Genomic DNA, 18,534 nt, shown 5'->3' on the forward strand with positions numbered 1-18,534 from the left:
CTATAAAGCCAAAACAATCTCTGTTACTGTAAACTATCCTTGTATCTCTGTAAAGCCGCTTTGGATCAACATTGTTAAAAGCGCTATATAAATGAAGATGACTTGACTTATTGACCTACTACTCGTCACGCATGATCCAGGGGGCGGGGCTACAGTGATGACGATGTAGAAGTGGGCGTTGATCTTCTGCGGAGGCGGGCTTTCAGAACCAGTCGTTCTCTGAGCTTGGTTTCAATAAAAGCTGTTTCTGGACTAACTGTGAAGTTCTGAGTTCTGAAACTTACAGGATATTCGTATAGTATGATGACCTCTTACATGTCTAAAGATCAAGGAAAACTTTCTCAATTCATGAACACACACACATAACTTTAAAACAGTTATGGTTGTGATGCATCTAATGTGCATCATACACTGTTGTAAATATCATAACACATTTATAACTTGAATATATTTATTTAACTTATAAATTAAAAATGCATTTTTAATCATTCAAATCATATTTCCTTTTATTATTTCTAACACAAAATATAAAGAAAATACATGTTCACTGAAGGACAGTCCTGATGTTTTTGAAACACAGAGTACAAATAAGTCAACAGCTAATTTACCAGCATATATTTCAACATGCATTCAATCAACATGCATGTGAACATTAGAATAAAGCTCTGATAATATTTGACTTTGAATGTATCGTACATACTCTAAATCAGCTAAAAACAAGATGAAATATGAAAATCTGTAGAAAGATCTTGTAAACCTGCATTTAAAAATGTAATAATGTCAAATACAGTGCTGGATAATGCATAGTAGATTGTGTATGCTACAAAGAGAGTCAGACTGATAAAACATTGTTTAATAGTTAAAGGTAGAAACGATTGTTAGATTAAAAGTCTCAGTGCAACACTTACGCAGAGGCACACGTCTCAAAGCAAAGGCCCTGTTTCCACGTGGCGTTAAGATGTGTGTGTGTGTGTGTGTGTCTTTCACAAGAACCTTCCCTTTCATTTCCTCACTCCATCCATCATCTCTCGGAGGCAGAAGACGGCAGACCCACGTCAGGTGACGGAGGACGGAGATAGCAGCTGTGGGTCTGATCGCATCGCTAACATCGGTGGAGAGAATGGGCAAACACATATTACCGTACACAACATGATCAGACAGCATGGATGCCTTGCTCTGCTGAATGCTGTTTGAACTCAAAGTGCAAAAGAAACAGCTGATATGCATTGACGAGTTTATGGTGTGTGTGTTTCAGGCGCTGGTGTTGTGTTTGAGTGTGTGTGTGCTGCAGACTGGGATCTGGTCTGGATCCAGGGCTTTACTGTAGTGGGAATGCCAGTCTCGCTCAAACACAGCTTTCATCCGCTCCACCACAGTGATGTTCCCGGTGAGACCCTGCCGGATCACCACACCGACACCGGCGCTGAAGCCCATCTCCTTCCCCACCCAGTTTAAGTTCCCTAGGGCCCAGAAACATGTTTTAGGAGAAGAAGCCTTAAACACCTTCCCATGTTTATGAGTGAACATGTCGTTATCAGTGAACATGTCCTCACCGAGATACACGGAGCTGTCGGTCACCATGAATCTGCTGTGGTTGATCCTGGAGAGACGTCCATCGCTCTGCTCTCGGGGAACGAAGAACTTCTGCGAGAACAACAACACAGTTCACTGTGTAGAAAATGATTGTGATTTTAACGGTAAAAGACTGTAAAAATGCTATGGTGAAAAACTGTTAATTGGTTAACAGAAAGTGTCCGTACTATATACGGTGAATAACTGTGACAGATCTAACAGTAAATTTAATGTCATTTTACAGTACAATACCGTTAAATTTAGTTTTTGGACGTGAAAAAGAACAAGTCATTGTATAATTTACAGTGAAAAAAACGTAAATTGACATTCCCACAATTCCCTGCGTGACACTTCACATTTGATGTATTTTTGTTGAAATAACTACGTTTCTTAATAGTTTTTTTCTAATCAGTGATGTACATTAGGGTTTATGTTACATTAAATGTTGTTAAATTAATGTTTATTGCATTTTTAAATGTCATGTGTGTTACCGTGATGGTGTTTAGTGTGTGTGTGTGTGTGTGACACTCTGCAGCTTCTGTATATCAGCATTAACTCTCTTGTGGAAAAGCTGTTTGTGATGAGCTTTGGTTCATCATGTGACTCTCATCTTTACTGTGATTGGTGGTTGACAGTGTATTACAATGGTATAAAACAGATAATAGTGCTTCAAAATAGGATGGTAACTTAACAACAATGAAATATGTTTATTTACTGTAAATTTAAGTTAAGTCTGTAAAACCTAAAATGTTGCTACCATATTTTTAACAGTAAATTTCTTGCAATCACAGCGGCCATTTTTTTTACCGTATTTTTTTAAAAGTGTACACATGTTTTCAGTTTAGTGTGTACTCAGAACTTCTTTGGTTCATGAATGAATCATTGACAGATTTAATGACAGCCACTTGTCGCCACCTACTGGCATGATGATGAATGAGTCTCGCTTCGTCTTTCATAGTAAACTTTGCCATGTGACTGTGTGAACTGTGCTGAACACACACACACTCACCGCCTCCAGTGAGCATCTGAGCGACTCCACACACAGCGCTTTCAGAGACCACAGAAAGTTACGTGTCAGTGGCTCGGTCTCGTCCCCGCAGCTGATCAGCACTCGCACCTCCAGCTTTCCCTTCAGGACCAGGGCTTCCCGGAGCATGTTGTCGATCTGCGACCAGTACCTGTGAAGAACACAGAGCAAACATGAACAGAACCGGTATAAATGAAGCTCGATCACATTAGAACTGCTGCATGGTACACTGTCAGAAATAGGGGTACAGTAGGAGTCCATTTCTGTCCCCCAAGGTACAATCTACACTAACGTACCACATTGGACCTCAAGGTACATATATGTACCTTTTTGAGGGTCAAAAAGGATTAAAAAAAAAAGCATTTCTTTTAAAGGTTAAGGTACAATATTGTACCCCATAAGGGTACAGCCCCAGTGACAAGCCATTGTACCCCTAAAGGTACAATTATGTACTTTATTTTCTGAGAGTGTACATGCCATCACTTATATGCAGGTGAACGTGATTTCACAAGTACAACATGACCCTGGAACAACATTCCAATCGACCAATCAGATTTGAGAGGCAAGTTTACAGTTTCTGTCAAGTTCAGTCTTACAGCCAGGGTTAGGTGCTTCTACATCAGTGTGATCCCCCTATTATTCCCTCTGATTTTCGGGATAAGTTACGGTTAGGATTAGGGTTAGGTATAGGGATAAGGTTAGGACTAAATTTCCAGACAGGAATATTGTTCCAGGAACATGTCTTTTGCCAGCATCTCTTTTGAGGGCTCTTATAAGTGTGTAATGAACATATCCAGTCTTTGATGTCAAGCAAACATTTAAAAAACGTTAAATGTAAACTAAAACGTTTCAGAAAGAGAACAATGTAAAAATAATGTTTTTGTGCTAATGTTTTGAGAACATTATTAAAGACCAGATAACTTTGAACGAATGTTACTGGAAGAACGTTTGTTTATAACTTTTACAGAACCGTGAGAGAACGTTCCCTGTTAGCCGGACTGGTTGTGCTGTGACTAGCTCATCTGATGGGAATATTCCAGCCATGTATTCTGACAGAATCCGTGTCTTTGCAAGCGTCATATAAATCACTGATTTACAGTCAAACCAAAATTTATTCAGACTCCTTCAACATTTCTCACATTATCAGTTTATCCGCTATAGTTTAGTAAATGGTAATGAAATATGAGCAGAACTCAGTTGATATTTGACTGGTTTTGTCCGTCCTTCTGTTAGACTGTCTCACACATGAATTATGTTGAATATCTGTCAGCTGTTAAATTTAACTACACAATTAGATAATACCAGTTTAGCTCAACCAATCACCAAGCAATGCTTCATTGTGTTCAGTCTGTGTGTAAAAAGAGCATTAGCAATTAAAGAAAACACACTTCAGCAAAACATGATCAGCTCAAAGTGTCCCAATCATTTTTGCTCCCAAATGTGTATAAATGTCACTGGTAGTCTCTGTATGAAGAGTGTTTGGGTATAATATGTCACAGTTTACTTTATTTTGCTCTCCTCACTTGCATAAATGAACTATAGTGTCCTGATCACACTAGTGCAAAAAAAAAATCAACAGTTATATCTGGTGTCTGAATAATGTTTGACTGTATATTATTGGTCAGCCATTGTTTAACAGGACTCACTTGGGTTTGCTGCGGTTGAGCATTGGTAAATAGTCGGGTATGGAGATGTAGATAAATGTCTGGGCCTCCTTAATGACGCTTTTAATGGCCTCGATGTCTTTCATCCGGCCTTTTGGGCAGAAAACATCTGGAGAACTCTAGCACAACAAACGATGGGGAAACATCCATAAATGGAATCATGTTTTGCAGCTTTCTCCTCTCTCACTTTCACTGGTGTGACCCAGTGTAGGACTTTATTCAGTCCTAATATTTGCAGTTTATTTACATACAGTGAGGTTAGAAAAATATGCACAGGAAAACTATGATCAACACTGGGCTAAAGCTCAAGGAAGAATCGCCACCAAACATGCATTACACGAGACCTTTAAGTCCCCCTGTAGTCAATCATTTTATCCCTTAAAACTCATCTTTATTCACCAAAATTACATATTTAAATGTTTTTTTCCATGAAAAGAATGTCTTCATGCCTTATAATATCTTGAATGTAACTCGACACCCTTGCCTCATTTAGTATGCGCGGTTTTATGAATATGCGAATGAGCCCCGCCTCCACTCACTCACTCAGCTCAGAGATCCACTGGTTGGTGATCACACGTTGATCTGATTGGTTACAAGGTAGTTTGTGACGTCAGAAACACCAGCGATTTCAAAGCGTGTTTTTGAGACTGTCTTTGGTTCACTGCAGTTTTAAGGAGGAAATACTCAGCAATGCTGTCGACTTATGAACTTACACATGCTTTGTCTTAAAGCGTACTAAAAACACCACATAGACACATAAACAACATTAAACGCTGGATTTTCACCACAGGGAGACTTTAACTCTCATGTGGTGTTCTTATTCACAGTGTGTTCAGTGCTTGACCATGAGAGAGGCAATACTTCATCATTCTCTCCTCTGATATATCTCACACGTCACAGTAAGAGTGAAGCTGAAGCCGGACTGATTGTGGCCATCATGTTGATGAAAAAACGCTTCTTGTTCATTTTCTGTGAGGACTTCATTGATTGAACAGGATATTATAGGCAAGGGAGACCTTTATCTGTAAATCTACAATAGCAAATCTCTCTTTAATAAATGGCACAGAAAACAGACCTCATTAATCTTGCATATCTAACCCGCTCTATGCTGTAGTGCGCCTGCACTAACAAACAAATAAAGCATCATTACAGTGAAGCAAATCAAATGAAGGATCATTTCCGTGTTTTGGGGTTTTTCTGGCTCGCACTAGAAATGAAAAACACCTCTGACTCGACTCACAGAAATGTATGCCTCTGCTTTAGTGTCGTTCAGCGTGAGCTTCAGGACCTCGTCTTTGTTGTACAGTGCGGTCAGTCTCTTTGACCATATTGACGGCAGAAAGTCTTTATATTGCAGTTGCCAGTAAAGGCTGAATATCCGGTGCAGGTCCAACACCAGAGAGCTGCAGTCGTGAATGATGATGCCAAACTCCTTCATCTGTAGAAATAACACGTCACCTCACTCTCCAGACCGAACACGAGGAAGAACATGCCGTCACACACATTACATTACAATAACCAAACGGACTAAATAAACTTAGTAAAGCGACATGTAGAAGTGGAGTGAATTCAAAAAAATGTACAGTACAATACTTGCAATGTTTAATGTAACAGAAATGCATTATTGCTATTTGTTATTCACACCACCCTCATCAGGGACAGAGCTTTACAGTTTCTGGTGCATAATGCCACAAATCTTCAAAACGGGGTGATGTTTCAAGTACAGCACAATGCCGTTCTCAACCATATTCAACATCTAAACAAAAGCCTTATTCAGGCTTTTACTGTGACATATTATTATTTAAGTTCACATTGTTTTAATATCCAGTCTATTGCCATCCAGGTAAACACAGGGACATTTATAGCTTTGCACGTGAGTATAGAGCTCTTCTTTACCGTAGAGAGCGATCTCCAGTCCATGCCGGCACTGCCGATGTACATGTGCTTCCGGTCCACCAGCCAGAAGGAGGAGTTCAGCTGACCTCTACTGAGGGCCGTCATGTTCAGGTAATGCACGTCTGCACCTGATTGGCCAATGAACAAACAGTCACTCTGTTGAATAACCAATGGCAAGCGTTCTCAATATTTTTCACACAAGGAGCTCAAGTGATAAAAGTACGGGGCGCCAAGTGTGACTATTCCATGACAAGACGCAATTATACTTTAATGATTTTCACTTTTTCCCCCCATTCTAAACCCCAAACTGACTTATATGAAATACATTTTTAGTGCTTTTTTTATTTATTACTGGATAAGCTCAACAGACCCAATAATCACATACAGGGTTTGAAATTAACTTTTTCACTCACCGGCCAATTTGGCTACTACATTTTTAAGTGACCGGACAAGAAATTCGCTAAGCAATACAAAATGGAGGATGATTTTGTTGTCCTCTCTCTTCTTAAAAAGAGAAAAAGATAGAGGAAATATTGGGTCCATCCAATCCTGAGATTGCGTAGAGAGGAAGGAGAGTTCCACCTCCCTATCAAGGAGCTGCGGGATTATCCCGAGCGATTCGAAGTTTACTTCAGTATGTCAGTGGCTCAGTTTGATGAGTCTTTATATATATGAGACTTTGTTTGTCATACGGTGGTTTGTGATGCGAGACGAAGTGGATCACCATGTCAGATGCCATTCTGGATTTTCGCGTTCGCTTGTACGGTGGCTCTGAATTGTCAAAACTCATCTCAAAATGCTTGAGCTACAGATGTGAAAAACGCAGTGAATCTAACCAGATCCGAATTCTTTTATTTCGGATGAAGGTTTCGGAGGCAGTGTGTAAACGTGATTGACACAATGTGAGGTCGTATTTATTTTTGAAACGCACGGAAATTTCTGACGAGAATTTCTGAGATTCCAGTTCAGAAGTTTTTCATTTGAAGTTTTCTATGAAGTCTCCAGAGCCAAAACCTCCAGTGTCCCCTATCATACCATCTGTCTCCTATGAGACCCAGTTATCTTTACCAAGTCAAGTACTTCTCCCAAGCCTCCAGTAGTCCCGGTTCCCAGAGTATCCAGTGGTCCTTCCTAGGGTTTCAAAGCCTGTATTTGCACTTGTCTACTTTGAGTAGATGAGGGCCAGGAGAATCTGAGCAGGACAAAGCTCAAGGAAGGTCCACTGGGAACTGTGAGATGTGGAAACACCGGGAGTGCTCTTATAAACAGTAGACACTCACTTTTGGTGCTTTATTAAATTTCTCTTGGTTTCTTTGTTGCTATATTAAATTTCTCTTGGTTTCTTTGCAGTGTTTTATGTAATTTGGACTTGTTTGCGGGTTTAATGATTATAGAGTGTTTCCCATTCATGTAAAGTTATTAATGAATTCCTGCGCCTTTGCTTCTTTACACTTGCGTCCAAACATATAGGGCCCTATCTCGCACCCAGCGCAACTGACTTTGTACACTGACGCATGTATTATTCCTATTTCTCACCCGCGCACAGCGGACTTTTCCCTCCACAGACGCACGTCGGTAAATTAGGGAATGAACTTGCACTCCCGGGGGCGGTTCAGCGAAAAGAGGAGGCGTGTTCCGGCGCAAACGTTCCCTGGTGCTATTTTGCAGTTCCAGAAAACAATTCCGCCACTGACCAGGAGAAACCTCGTCTAAAGTCAGTGACGCGTTGCGCATGTTATTCAGATGCTATTTTAAGGGCGCATGCTTGGCCATAATCAATGTAGCGTGTGCACAACTCGCACACACACTTTGCTTTTCTCATCTACACAGAAGCAGCAGTTCTCATTTTTGTAAACCATACATTATTACAAGGAAAAATATTACCACACGAGGGAAATCATTGTTGTGTCCATGAAGATGTGAAAAAATCTTCATCTACTCACCACTCCGAGTGAGTGCCTTGAGCTCTGAGGAATCGGTTAGTCCGCTGGCCACCCTCAAACTGACCGACCGAGACCGCAAACCCATCAGCTTATGGAGTAAGATCTGACCCTGAGGACGACAGAAGACACAGGTCTCTCCCTAATGCAACTCTCTTTAGGAGAAACTCTCTGCAATACACTCAACGTTCTCCATTCAGTCATTGTACAGCTATCTGCATAACCAAGAAAGTTCCTAGATGTAATCAGTAAACGTGTTGAAACTGCAGTATGTTGACTGTCACCTGTTTGGCCTGAGGAAGAGTTGATCCAGACTTGGTCGAGTTCAGTGCCCACCAAGGAGACACAATCTCAACAGATCGCCGCGCTTTATCCAGCAGCTCGTGAAGACCGGCGGCCAGTGAAACTGTGTCCTTATATGGAATGGACAGATCTTCTGGAATGTTCTCCACAAGCACAACACTGTGAACACAAGAGGATCTACATTCAACTGAAGGCATATTTAGGTACTGCATAACTTTCCCTCTAGATATGAGGTGTAACCTATTACCCAGGTGTGGAGATTAGCAACAATAAATGCTAGTATTTGTCAGATGTGTTTGTTATTTTATTTTGCACAGGGTTATGTGGGTGTGAGCCTTAAAATACGCTTGTTAAGTTGTGATAATACTGTTTCTGGGTCTAAGCCTCCACTTTGTTTCAAGAATACTATTTCAACAGCCATATGAATCAATGTGTGGCTAACTTAATACGAACATGTTTGTTTTTTTCGGTAGCAATATAGGTGTATATGCTTATTTGCTTTTGGGATCTGAAGGGGTGTTTGGACACGGAAACGGTGAGACTTAACAACCAGGTGTGGATAAATGATTGCCACTATGTGTACAAAATTTAATACAAACACCTGCTAGATTGACTACAAAGTCAGATGTTTATTTATCATCCTGACAGTGATTCAGCACATTAAATCTTTATCTGGCTACAACAGACAGAATCAGATCACACAGACATGGAATACACAGATCAATGAGAAACAAAACACCTTGATGACAAGACACAGTAGGCCTACAAACACAACAGAGGTCGGCATATACTGTACACTAATGGGAATAAATGCAATAATACAGTAATAGGGTGAACACTGATAATGAATACACTCATACATACATAACTGTATGTATTATGGTGGCTTGCCAGCACTGCCTTAAGCAAGTGTCCTGATCACGTGGGCTTGAGAAGCGAAGAAATCAGTGGTATCATTCCCTATTTGGCAAAATCCGGTGTGAGATCCTAGGAAAGGTGGAGCCCCTGTAAAGTCAACATGTTCTCCTAAATGACACTAATTCCTCGGTTTTACTGTCTCTAAATTAAATTAAACACAATGGTTACATGAAACATGTTATAGTCATAAAGTGGTGCAGTGTGAATTTGTTTATCAAAAGTACAGATTACCCTCTATAATGAAAACAAAATTATATAAAACTCATGATCATGGCTGTCCCATCCTTAATTTTACACTTTATCTTTCCAAACTGCAAAATAATTGCAGAGAATAGATGCTAAAACAGAATAAACAGAATTCTCAAGAGAGTTGTGGTAGTCTAGTGGTTAAGTATGTTGGCTGTTCAAGGTCCCAGATTGACTTCGGGAAATGAGATTTACTGCGATCCCAGTTGTGCATTACCACATCACTCCAACACTTAAAGGATCATTAGTGGCCCCAGAGGGACTTAACTTCTGTCTTATACTGAAAGTGTCCTCAGATGAGAAGAAGCCTCTGCTAATGTCTTTTCTGCTGCTAAACCCTGTAGATTTGATCAACATTCCTATCCTGTTACAGGGCCTGCATATTGAGTCTGTGTAATAGAATATCTTAAAAGGTCACATGACACACACTCTGTCCTACACTAAATATCTCAAAATCAATACTCTCTCTAAATCATATCTTTACAAACCCTTATAATCAAGAACATACAATTTAAGAAGGATTATGTGCCATGAGTACGGCTAACAGTCTCAGGCTTTTTTTTTAAAATACATAAACTACGAAAATTCTATTATTATTATTTTTGTGCTTTCGTTTTGGCACCCCTAGTGGTGCATCAATGACACTGCAATTTTAACAGTAAATACAGGCGAACTAGACTGCTTTGATTTATTTTGTTAAAATATTTACAAAGTTATGACTTCAGACCAAGTGTGCTGCACACGTCATGAAAAGTGAAGCCGAGTCCGGACGCAGGTGCCATGTGGTCCTTTCTCAGGGGAATCCGCAGGAGCATCAGGACTGAGAACCAGGTACCAGTAGGCAACCATTAAGACCTGCTCCTCATCCTCCCTAACCTTGCACAGAGTCTGTGTGCCAACTGTGGGCGTGGGCGGGGGCGGGGCGGGGCGGGGGGGGTGGGGGGTCAGGGAATAAAAGAGCTGACAGTGGGAGGACTCCTGGGAGGCAAACAGGTCTACCTGTGCGTTACTAAACTGACTCTAGATCAGCTGGATCTGTAGTCTCCATTTTCCCGGGAGCGTGAGCTGTTGTGAGAGCCCATCAGCTGCACGATTGAGCTCATCCAGAATATAAACGGCTCAGAGCGACCTTAGCCGCTGCTGACTTCAGAGGAGGAGATGGTGGACGAGTTGTGACATGCGTCTTGAGTGTACACCGCCTTGGCCAGGGCTGTACAGTGCTACGAAAAGATAGGTCTGTGCGATGAATAAATGTACCACAGTAGCACGCCTGCGGTACAGTTTTGTAAACTCCGTTACTTGTGTTTGTTTTCAGACATGATAACAGTCGTTCTTGTGCTTATGCAATATCACGCTTTTTGATCGTGGATGATTTGATGTCTCCACGATCTGCTTTTGAAGAAATATGATATCCCCTGAACGTATTCAGGCAGTTTAGCACTGACTGTGCACGCTTGTTCATGAGTAGCATCGTCATGTTGACAGAGTCCCACTCCATACCGAGAAAAGAGATGCTCTGCACAGAGGAAAGCTTGATCTTTTCCCAGTTGACCCAAAGCCCTAGATGGCTGAGGTTAATGAGCACCAGGTCCTCGTGTCCGCACAACAGATCGTGAGATTGAGCTAGAATGAGCCAGTTGTCGAGATAGTTTAGAATGCAAATGCAAGTGCAGCCTCCGTGACTTTGGGAAAGCAGTAGGGAGACAGGGACAGCCCAAAGGGGAGGACCTTGTACTGGTATGCCTGACCCGAAGAAACGGTCTGTGTCGAGGAAGAATTGAGACGTGGAAGTACACATCCTTCAGGTCGATAACTGTGAACCAACCTTGAGGACGAATGCACGTGAAGATGTGTTTCTGCGTAAGCATCTTAAACGGGAGCTTGTGAAGATCCCAGTTTAAGACTAGCCGAACCAAGACTGGCCGTAACCCACTGCCTTTCTAGGGTTTAATAAAGTAAGGGCTGTAAAACCCTGCCTTCATTTTGGCTGGAGGGACAGGCTCTACTGCATCCTTCACCAGCAGGACCGCAATTCCGTAATCTTTGCCTGCGACTGAGGTAAAGAGGACGCCGCTGAACCTGCGAAGATGCCTGGTGAACTGAATCATGTAGCCGAGTCTGATTGTCACCAAGAGCCAGCGGGATGGGCTGGGAAGTGTTAGCCAGGGTCCGTAGTAGCGGCGCCAAGGGGGACAACCAAGATACCTGCGGAGGGGCAGCGAGGAGGAGAGCTGGCGCCTAACCCAGAAGCGGAGTATCCGTAAGTAGAGGCAGTGAGTGTGGTGGACACTTACCTGGCTCCAAGGATCCCGCGAGGGGAGACCCAGAGACACATGAGGAGGCAAAGCGTCCTCAAACTGCGACCTCTTGGCTTGTGGCGAGTGTAGAAGGGGGGACTGTGAAAGAGGAAGCAGAGCGTCATTCACTGTCAGACTGCGCCCTGTATGGCCCACAGATTACGGAAACTGCTCCTTTATTGAAAATGTGGGTATCAGAACAGAAAGAAGATTCAAAGAAGAAACAGAAGATTCTCCACCCGGCCCTTCTCACTCAGGGGGAATAAGCGGTGCGTTCACCTCCTCCTGGTCCAGAGCAGCTTCTTCATCTCTGGGCCGCCCATATCAGGGCCTCTTCGATGGACGTTTGGAGGGTGTAGCGGCTGCGTCGCCTTCCTGCAGGAGCCCGTTTATCAGTCGGCATAATGTTGTAGTGACTGACAGATGAGGAACACTACATTATTTTGTAATTGGTAGACATCAACCATTGGATCTATTCCAACACATTTTTTTAAAAAATAAATTCCCATTACAGTCTTTGTAATACATGGGATGGAGAGCCAGAGGTGATATGCAGGTATTTTACACCAATACATTTACCTATAGTCATTTAACAGACACTTTTATCAAAAGTGATTTACAAGTGAGGAACACCAGTGATTTGCAGTTCACAATGCCAAGTTTCAAGTATGGATTATATTAGTACTATACTATTTTAAGAATATTTTTTTTCTTCTTTCCCAGTTGCAGTCCATTTGAAATTTCAGAAGAATTATGTGAATTTGCTGTCAACAGCGCAACTTCTTGAGTAAAGCTGTCTTGACTTGACAGTCTTGGATGTTGTTCTTCAGTCTCTATTTCCTGATGTTTATGTTGAACTGTGCATCTTTCTAAATTGCAAGAGGAAACATTCATTTTCTAAACTGAGACATATTAAAAGCAAACTTGAAACAAAAACAAGGCATATTTCCTGTGCAAGGTGACAACAGAATCAGATTTAAAGAGAATGCTGGACTTCAGTGACATTTTGGATGATCTTGATAAGTGAAAGTGAAAAAATTATTTCATTTAGAATAAATTTTCAGATCACAGATTTTCAGGTCATAGATGGATCCGGTGTTGTGCCGAATTCTGTGACCTACTACAGCACATACTAGTGTCACATAATTCAGTGGGTACCGGAATTTGGCACTACACCGGCAAGTTCACAAGTTCACACTTACAAATAATCAGTAAAAGAAGAATGCATATTTTGACATGCTGTCCGAGAGGGCTCCAAGCTCTGTATTTTGGCCCAAACTCAGAGAATTCCCTCCGTATCCCTGGCTGTGATAGGAACCAGCCAAGAGTGAGGAGTCGGGGTGGTGGAGAAATGCTGGAAACTGTCAAGGAACATAGGTGAGTCGGCTATGTGTATATAGGCCTCTTCTTGTGCTGATTGGATAGATAATTTGAACGAGTTCCTCCTCAACTTTGTTTATAAAACATAATTTCACAAGTTCACACTCATAATCAGAAGTATGCGCATTAGTTGTGCTCTGATCTCTGTATTTTGGCCCGAATCAATAGAACTCCCCCCAAAAAGTGCAAAACCAAAGTGGGACAGCTGCCTGGAACGTTACTGACAACCCCCACTAAAATATTCCAGAGCGCAGGGCTGATGGTGCACCGTTAGCTGGATGGGGGTTAATAGCTGGTCTGGGAGGGCTCTCGAATCATCAAACGGGGAAATCACTGCTGCGGTAGTGGAGAAAAAATTTACCAGAGAAAATGAGCTCCTAAAATGTAAGAAGGCTAAAAGGGATTGGTACGGCTGAATTGGTGATGGGAGACTGAAAATGTAAATGAAATGGCCTTTTTTCATTTGGTCTGTCTCAATTTGTTTAATGAAGTAAGAGATGGTTTTGCCATCTAGCACTGATAAATCTGTAATTGTGGGATGGATTTTTGGGTTGATGCTGGACGTGATGGCGAGTACTGAGCATCTGAGAAAACTGAAAAAGGCCAATATAAGCATTACATCGGGTGTGCGAGTGGTATTGATGGAGTTGTAGTCTAGGTGGAAAGTCGATATACATTTGGGGAATACACTCACCTAAAGGATTATTAGATATTATGGATTAAAGATATTTTCTTTATATATAAATGACCTTCCAAACACTTGTGTTGATGTTGAATTTCAAATGTATGCTGATGACGCAGTCATCTACACAAGTGCAAAAAGTGTTCAAGAGGCTTCTGCCATCCTGACCTCCGCTTTGGTCCCTGTAAATGAATGGCTTTTTAAATCCTGTCTGCTACTCAATACTAAAAAAACTGTTTGTATGATGTTCAGTAAACAGTCCCGCGACATAAAACAATCTGGTGTATTTTTAAGAGGAGAAGAATTAGAAATCGTCTCAGAATTTAAGTACCTTGGTGTGACCCTTGATTCCACATTAAGTTTTAAAAAACATGTAAAAAGAATATCGAGTACAGTAAAATTTAATCTACGAAATTTTAAACAAATCCATCAATTTATACCATTTGAGGCTGCCAAAGGTTTTTTACATTCTATGATTTTATCACATATTGAATATTGTTGTACAAGTTGGACATTGACTGGTATGAACACACTCAAATCAATAGAATCACTCTATAAAAATGCCTTAAAAGTCTTTGATAAAAAACCAATGTCCTTCCATATTTGTAATATTTTACAAAAACATAATCTATTAAGTCTAGAGAATTTTAAACATTTTAAATATGCCTGTTTTGTTTACAAAGTGTTAAATGGATTAGCCCCATCTCCCATGTCGGACTTTTTTAAATCAAAGACTCACAGTGGTGCCAGGACACGGGCTTCCACTAGAGGTGACTGTGAGGTGCCTTTCAGAAGAACAGCCTTTGGACAAAATGCTCTGTCTGTGAAGGCTTGTAAGTTATGGAACAGTATCCCCATCACTGTCAGGGAATGTTCCACATTTCCTATATTTAAAACCAAACTCAAAGTGTGGCTTAAAGCAAACCAGTCTTGTGACCATTAAGTGACTTTTATTTTACTTTGCTTGTACTTATTCATTTTTGTCATTTTGTATGTTACAAGTTTTGTATTTCTGTAATTTGCCAAGGGACTACGGATGTAAATTAGCCCTGTGGCTATAATCTGGCATGTTTACGTCTGTTTTTGTTGTTTCAATGCAGATTTTCATTAATGTGCATTGTCCCTATCAAATAAATAAATAAATAAAAATAAAATATTAGGAACACCTGTTCAATTTCTCATTAATGCAATTATCTAATCAACCAATCACATGGCAGTTGCTTCAATGCATTTAGGGGTGTGGTCCTGGTCAAGACAATCTCCTGAACTCCAAACTGAATGTCAGAATGGGAAAGAAAGGTGATTTAAGCAATTTTGAGCGTGGCATGGTTGTTGGTGCCAGACGGGCCGGTCTGAGTATTTCACAATCTGCTCAGTTACTGGGATTTTCACGCACAACCATTTCTAGGGTTTACAAAGAATGGAGTGAAAAGGGAAAAACATCCAGTATGCGGCAGTCCTGTGGGCGAAAATGCCTTGTTGATGCTAGAGGTCAGAGGAGAATGGGCCGACTGATTCAAGCTGATAGAAGAGCAACTTTGACTGAAATAACCACTCGTTACAACCGAGGTATGCAGCAAAGCATTTGTTAAGCCACAACACGCACAACCTTGAGGCGGATGGGCTACAACAGCAGAAGACCCCACCGGGTACCACTCATCTCCACTACAAATAGGAAAAAGAGGCTACAATTTGCACAAGCTCACCAAAATTGGACAGTTGAAGACTGGAAAAATGTTGCCTGGTCTGATGAGTCTCGATTTCTGTTGAGACATTCAGATGGTAGAGTCAGAATTTGGCGTAAACAGAATGAGAACATGGAAGGCGTTCTGACAGTTCTGAAGACGAAAGGGGGTCAAACACAGTATTAGTATGTTGTTCCTAATAATCCTTTAGGTGAGTGTATGTGTAGAGTTATTGGTTTTCTGGGATCTCAGCGGGTAGGTTGGGTTCTTTGGATGCCTTTGATAAGAGGGGATGTTAGTGAATTGGTTATTTCGGAAGAGGGTGAACCAAAAATAAGTTTATGAAAAAATTGGATTCTGCTTACTTTACCCTTAATGGAGACAGTTTGGAGGTTTTAATGATGTTTAGACGAGTTACAAATGAGGTAATAATGAGAAGAGAAAAATCGTGGAAAAAACAGGATTTATGTGAGGTGAAAGGACATCTCTAAGCAGTCAAGTTAGTTTGTAAGGTTCTAGGAGAGACGGCTTGAAGAATGTAGTTGAGAGAGGTGTCAAGAAGGGGTTTCAGTGGGTGGTTTAGGGGAATATCAGCTCTGGATAATGAGGTACTGGGGTTGGGTCCTATTCTGGTGCCAGCAGCCTGAATTTCTGAAAAGCAAAACGAGAGAGTAAGCTATTTGATTTTTGGCCCCGTGAACGTGTTTGGCAGTTATTAAGGATGCTCCAGTCAGGATTTTTGGAGCCGATCACCAATCGTCGATCACAGGAAGCAGTATCTGCCGATATGATCACTTATGCCGATCTATCTGAAGCCTTCTTTTATCATGTAGAATAATTTATAGGGATGCTCCAATCAGGATTTTTACAGACATTCATTCAGGGCCTGAATTTCATTTTCGAAAATGGGGGGCATGCCCGCCTTAAGTGAGAGAGATTAGGCTGTTTCTGCTTGTGATCGGGGAATTGTACGGGGCTGAGAGATCGATTATTAAGCGTTTTTTACCTGAAAATTGTCTGGTAGCACTCCAATGTTACGTGGACAGCACATTTTGCTGAGAACAGCTTGTGGTAAGTATGAAAGTGAGATCCTCCGTAAGATAATGCCAGCTCTGCAATTATTGCAAGATAATCAATCAGCTGTCATCTCCTATGGGGAAATGTGGCGCAGATGATTTCGCTACAGCGATTAAAGGCGATGGAAAATTCTGAAAAAGAAAGTAATTAAGTAAATTAAAATAATGGATTATTGTCTGAAAACTGAAGAGTCACAACAGTCAATTTGGCAGTCTGAAACAGAAGGAGGGAGTAAGAATAATAGGGAAGATAAATCAATATCCGTACCTGTGAGTATCTGTGCTGTGATGTTGCTGGCGGTTCCAAGGCGGTAGCGTTTGGTGGGATGGCTTCGGCTTTCCGGAGGAGAGAGTGAAATGAGATCTAGCTTGGGGGAGAGTGTTAGGAGGAAGAAAGGCCGGGGCTGAGGCCGATGCCGTGGCAGCCTCACGCTTCGGTCGTCCCCTAGATCCTGGGGAGGAACAAGGAGGGTAGAAAAAGGGAAATAGGGCAGGAAAATAAGGCGTCTGTGAAGCTGGGCGGAGGGAAGAGGAGAGTGAGTCCTGGAAGTGGTGGAATCTGGGGATAAGCTCAGAGTTGATGAATGCCTGCTGCCGCGGCCTGATACTCAATGAAGGCCCGGTCTTGCGAGGGAAGGAGACGGTGTTCTTTGTGAATGGGAAGTCGGGGCCCTACGATTCTTGCTCGCTTTGTTAGCGACCTTGAAGGGTGGAGTGGATTTTGGAGAAGGGAAAGCTGATTGTAGGGAAACAGACAGGTCATATAATTGAGCTTTATTCATTCTCCTAGAGAAATGGACATCAGCGTCAACTAGTGCTTGTCTTAAACTTAGCACTGTCCATTGCAGGGATTGTTGGATGGACCGAGGCATAGGAGGGCGTGCTGGTGGGTGTCTTGCTGGTGGAGGTGAGGGTAAGCCTCGGCGTCTAGGAGTTCGGGAAACGGCACGGATGGGCCGACGTCCATGCGGTAGCGCCAGAGACTCAGTTGCAGTGTCCGGCGGAGCACGAGGACTCCTGGCATCAGTGGAATGTGGTGAAGGATCCTGGGAAAGGAGGGACTCTTCATTAGACGGGAAGAGTTCGATCTCTGACATTGTGACAGATGGGTGGGACAAAATGCTGAAAACTGTCAAGGAACATAGGTGAGTGTATATACTGTAGGCCTCCTCTCGTGCTGATTGGATAGATCATTTGAACGTGTTCCTCCCGAAAATTTGTAAATAAAACATAATTTAGTGAGGCAAGGAAAGGTAACAGAACTTGCGAGCATATTTTGAAAATGTGCATAAGAAATCCTGGATGGAAACAGATATGCAAATATACTCTCAGAATTACCATAGAAATTTAATGATTCTCAGATTACCTTGAGTTTTGCATTAGTTCAAATGCGTGTTTTTCACATCCTAATGACGTGCTTTGAGCCCAACAAAAGGTCTGTCGGAAGTTTATAGTCACAGCCATTTTGCACGCGGGACATTGCAGGTGTTTACGGATGAGCATAGCAGCCATTTAACCCTCCGTAACTCATCAGTTCTACTCAGCTGTCCTAATAGCATTTAATAAAACGATGTCCAACAACAGAAATAACCCTCAAGATATAATGTGAATACCTAACAATCACACTAACGAGCTAGAACATGAAAAAGCCGGCTCTGCATGCAAAGATTTAAAGAGGACTCAAATATGAAAATATCCATAGCGACTTGCATGCAGAAAACAGAAAACCACTTCCAACATAACAGAAGTGCATCGAAGTTTATATTTATTCTCTATATGATATGTTGCTTGTAATGCGTTATAAATGCAAATAGCACTCAAATCCAATAAATTATTGACTAAGGCAGT

General features: G+C 41.6%; 1 protein-coding gene across 2 annotated transcripts in view; it reads right to left on the reverse strand.

Moving 5' to 3' along the window:
- Window positions 1-439: 439 nt before the first annotated feature.
- Window positions 440-18,534, reverse strand: part of LOC307149248 (inactive phospholipase D5) — a gene marked incomplete at its 5' end in the record, with an annotated part of 43,928 nt that continues 25,833 nt past the window's right edge. For both annotated transcript variants that reach the window (XM_079855463.1, XM_079855462.1), the window contains 8 exons: window positions 440-1,460; window positions 1,554-1,644; window positions 2,582-2,750; window positions 4,246-4,382; window positions 5,504-5,701; window positions 6,160-6,287; window positions 8,103-8,211; window positions 8,384-8,561. In XM_079855463.1, coding sequence (XP_079711589.1) covers window positions 1,252-1,460; window positions 1,554-1,644; window positions 2,582-2,750; window positions 4,246-4,382; window positions 5,504-5,701; window positions 6,160-6,287; window positions 8,103-8,211; window positions 8,384-8,561 — 1,219 coding nt within the window. In that variant the 3' untranslated portion in view covers window positions 440-1,251. The remainder of the gene's footprint in view (window positions 1,461-1,553; window positions 1,645-2,581; window positions 2,751-4,245; window positions 4,383-5,503; window positions 5,702-6,159; window positions 6,288-8,102; window positions 8,212-8,383; window positions 8,562-18,534) is intronic.

The sequence above is a fragment of the Squalius cephalus genome (assembly GCF_949319135.1).
Source record: "Squalius cephalus genome assembly, chromosome: 21".
NCBI lineage: Eukaryota > Metazoa > Chordata > Actinopteri > Cypriniformes > Leuciscidae > Squalius > Squalius cephalus.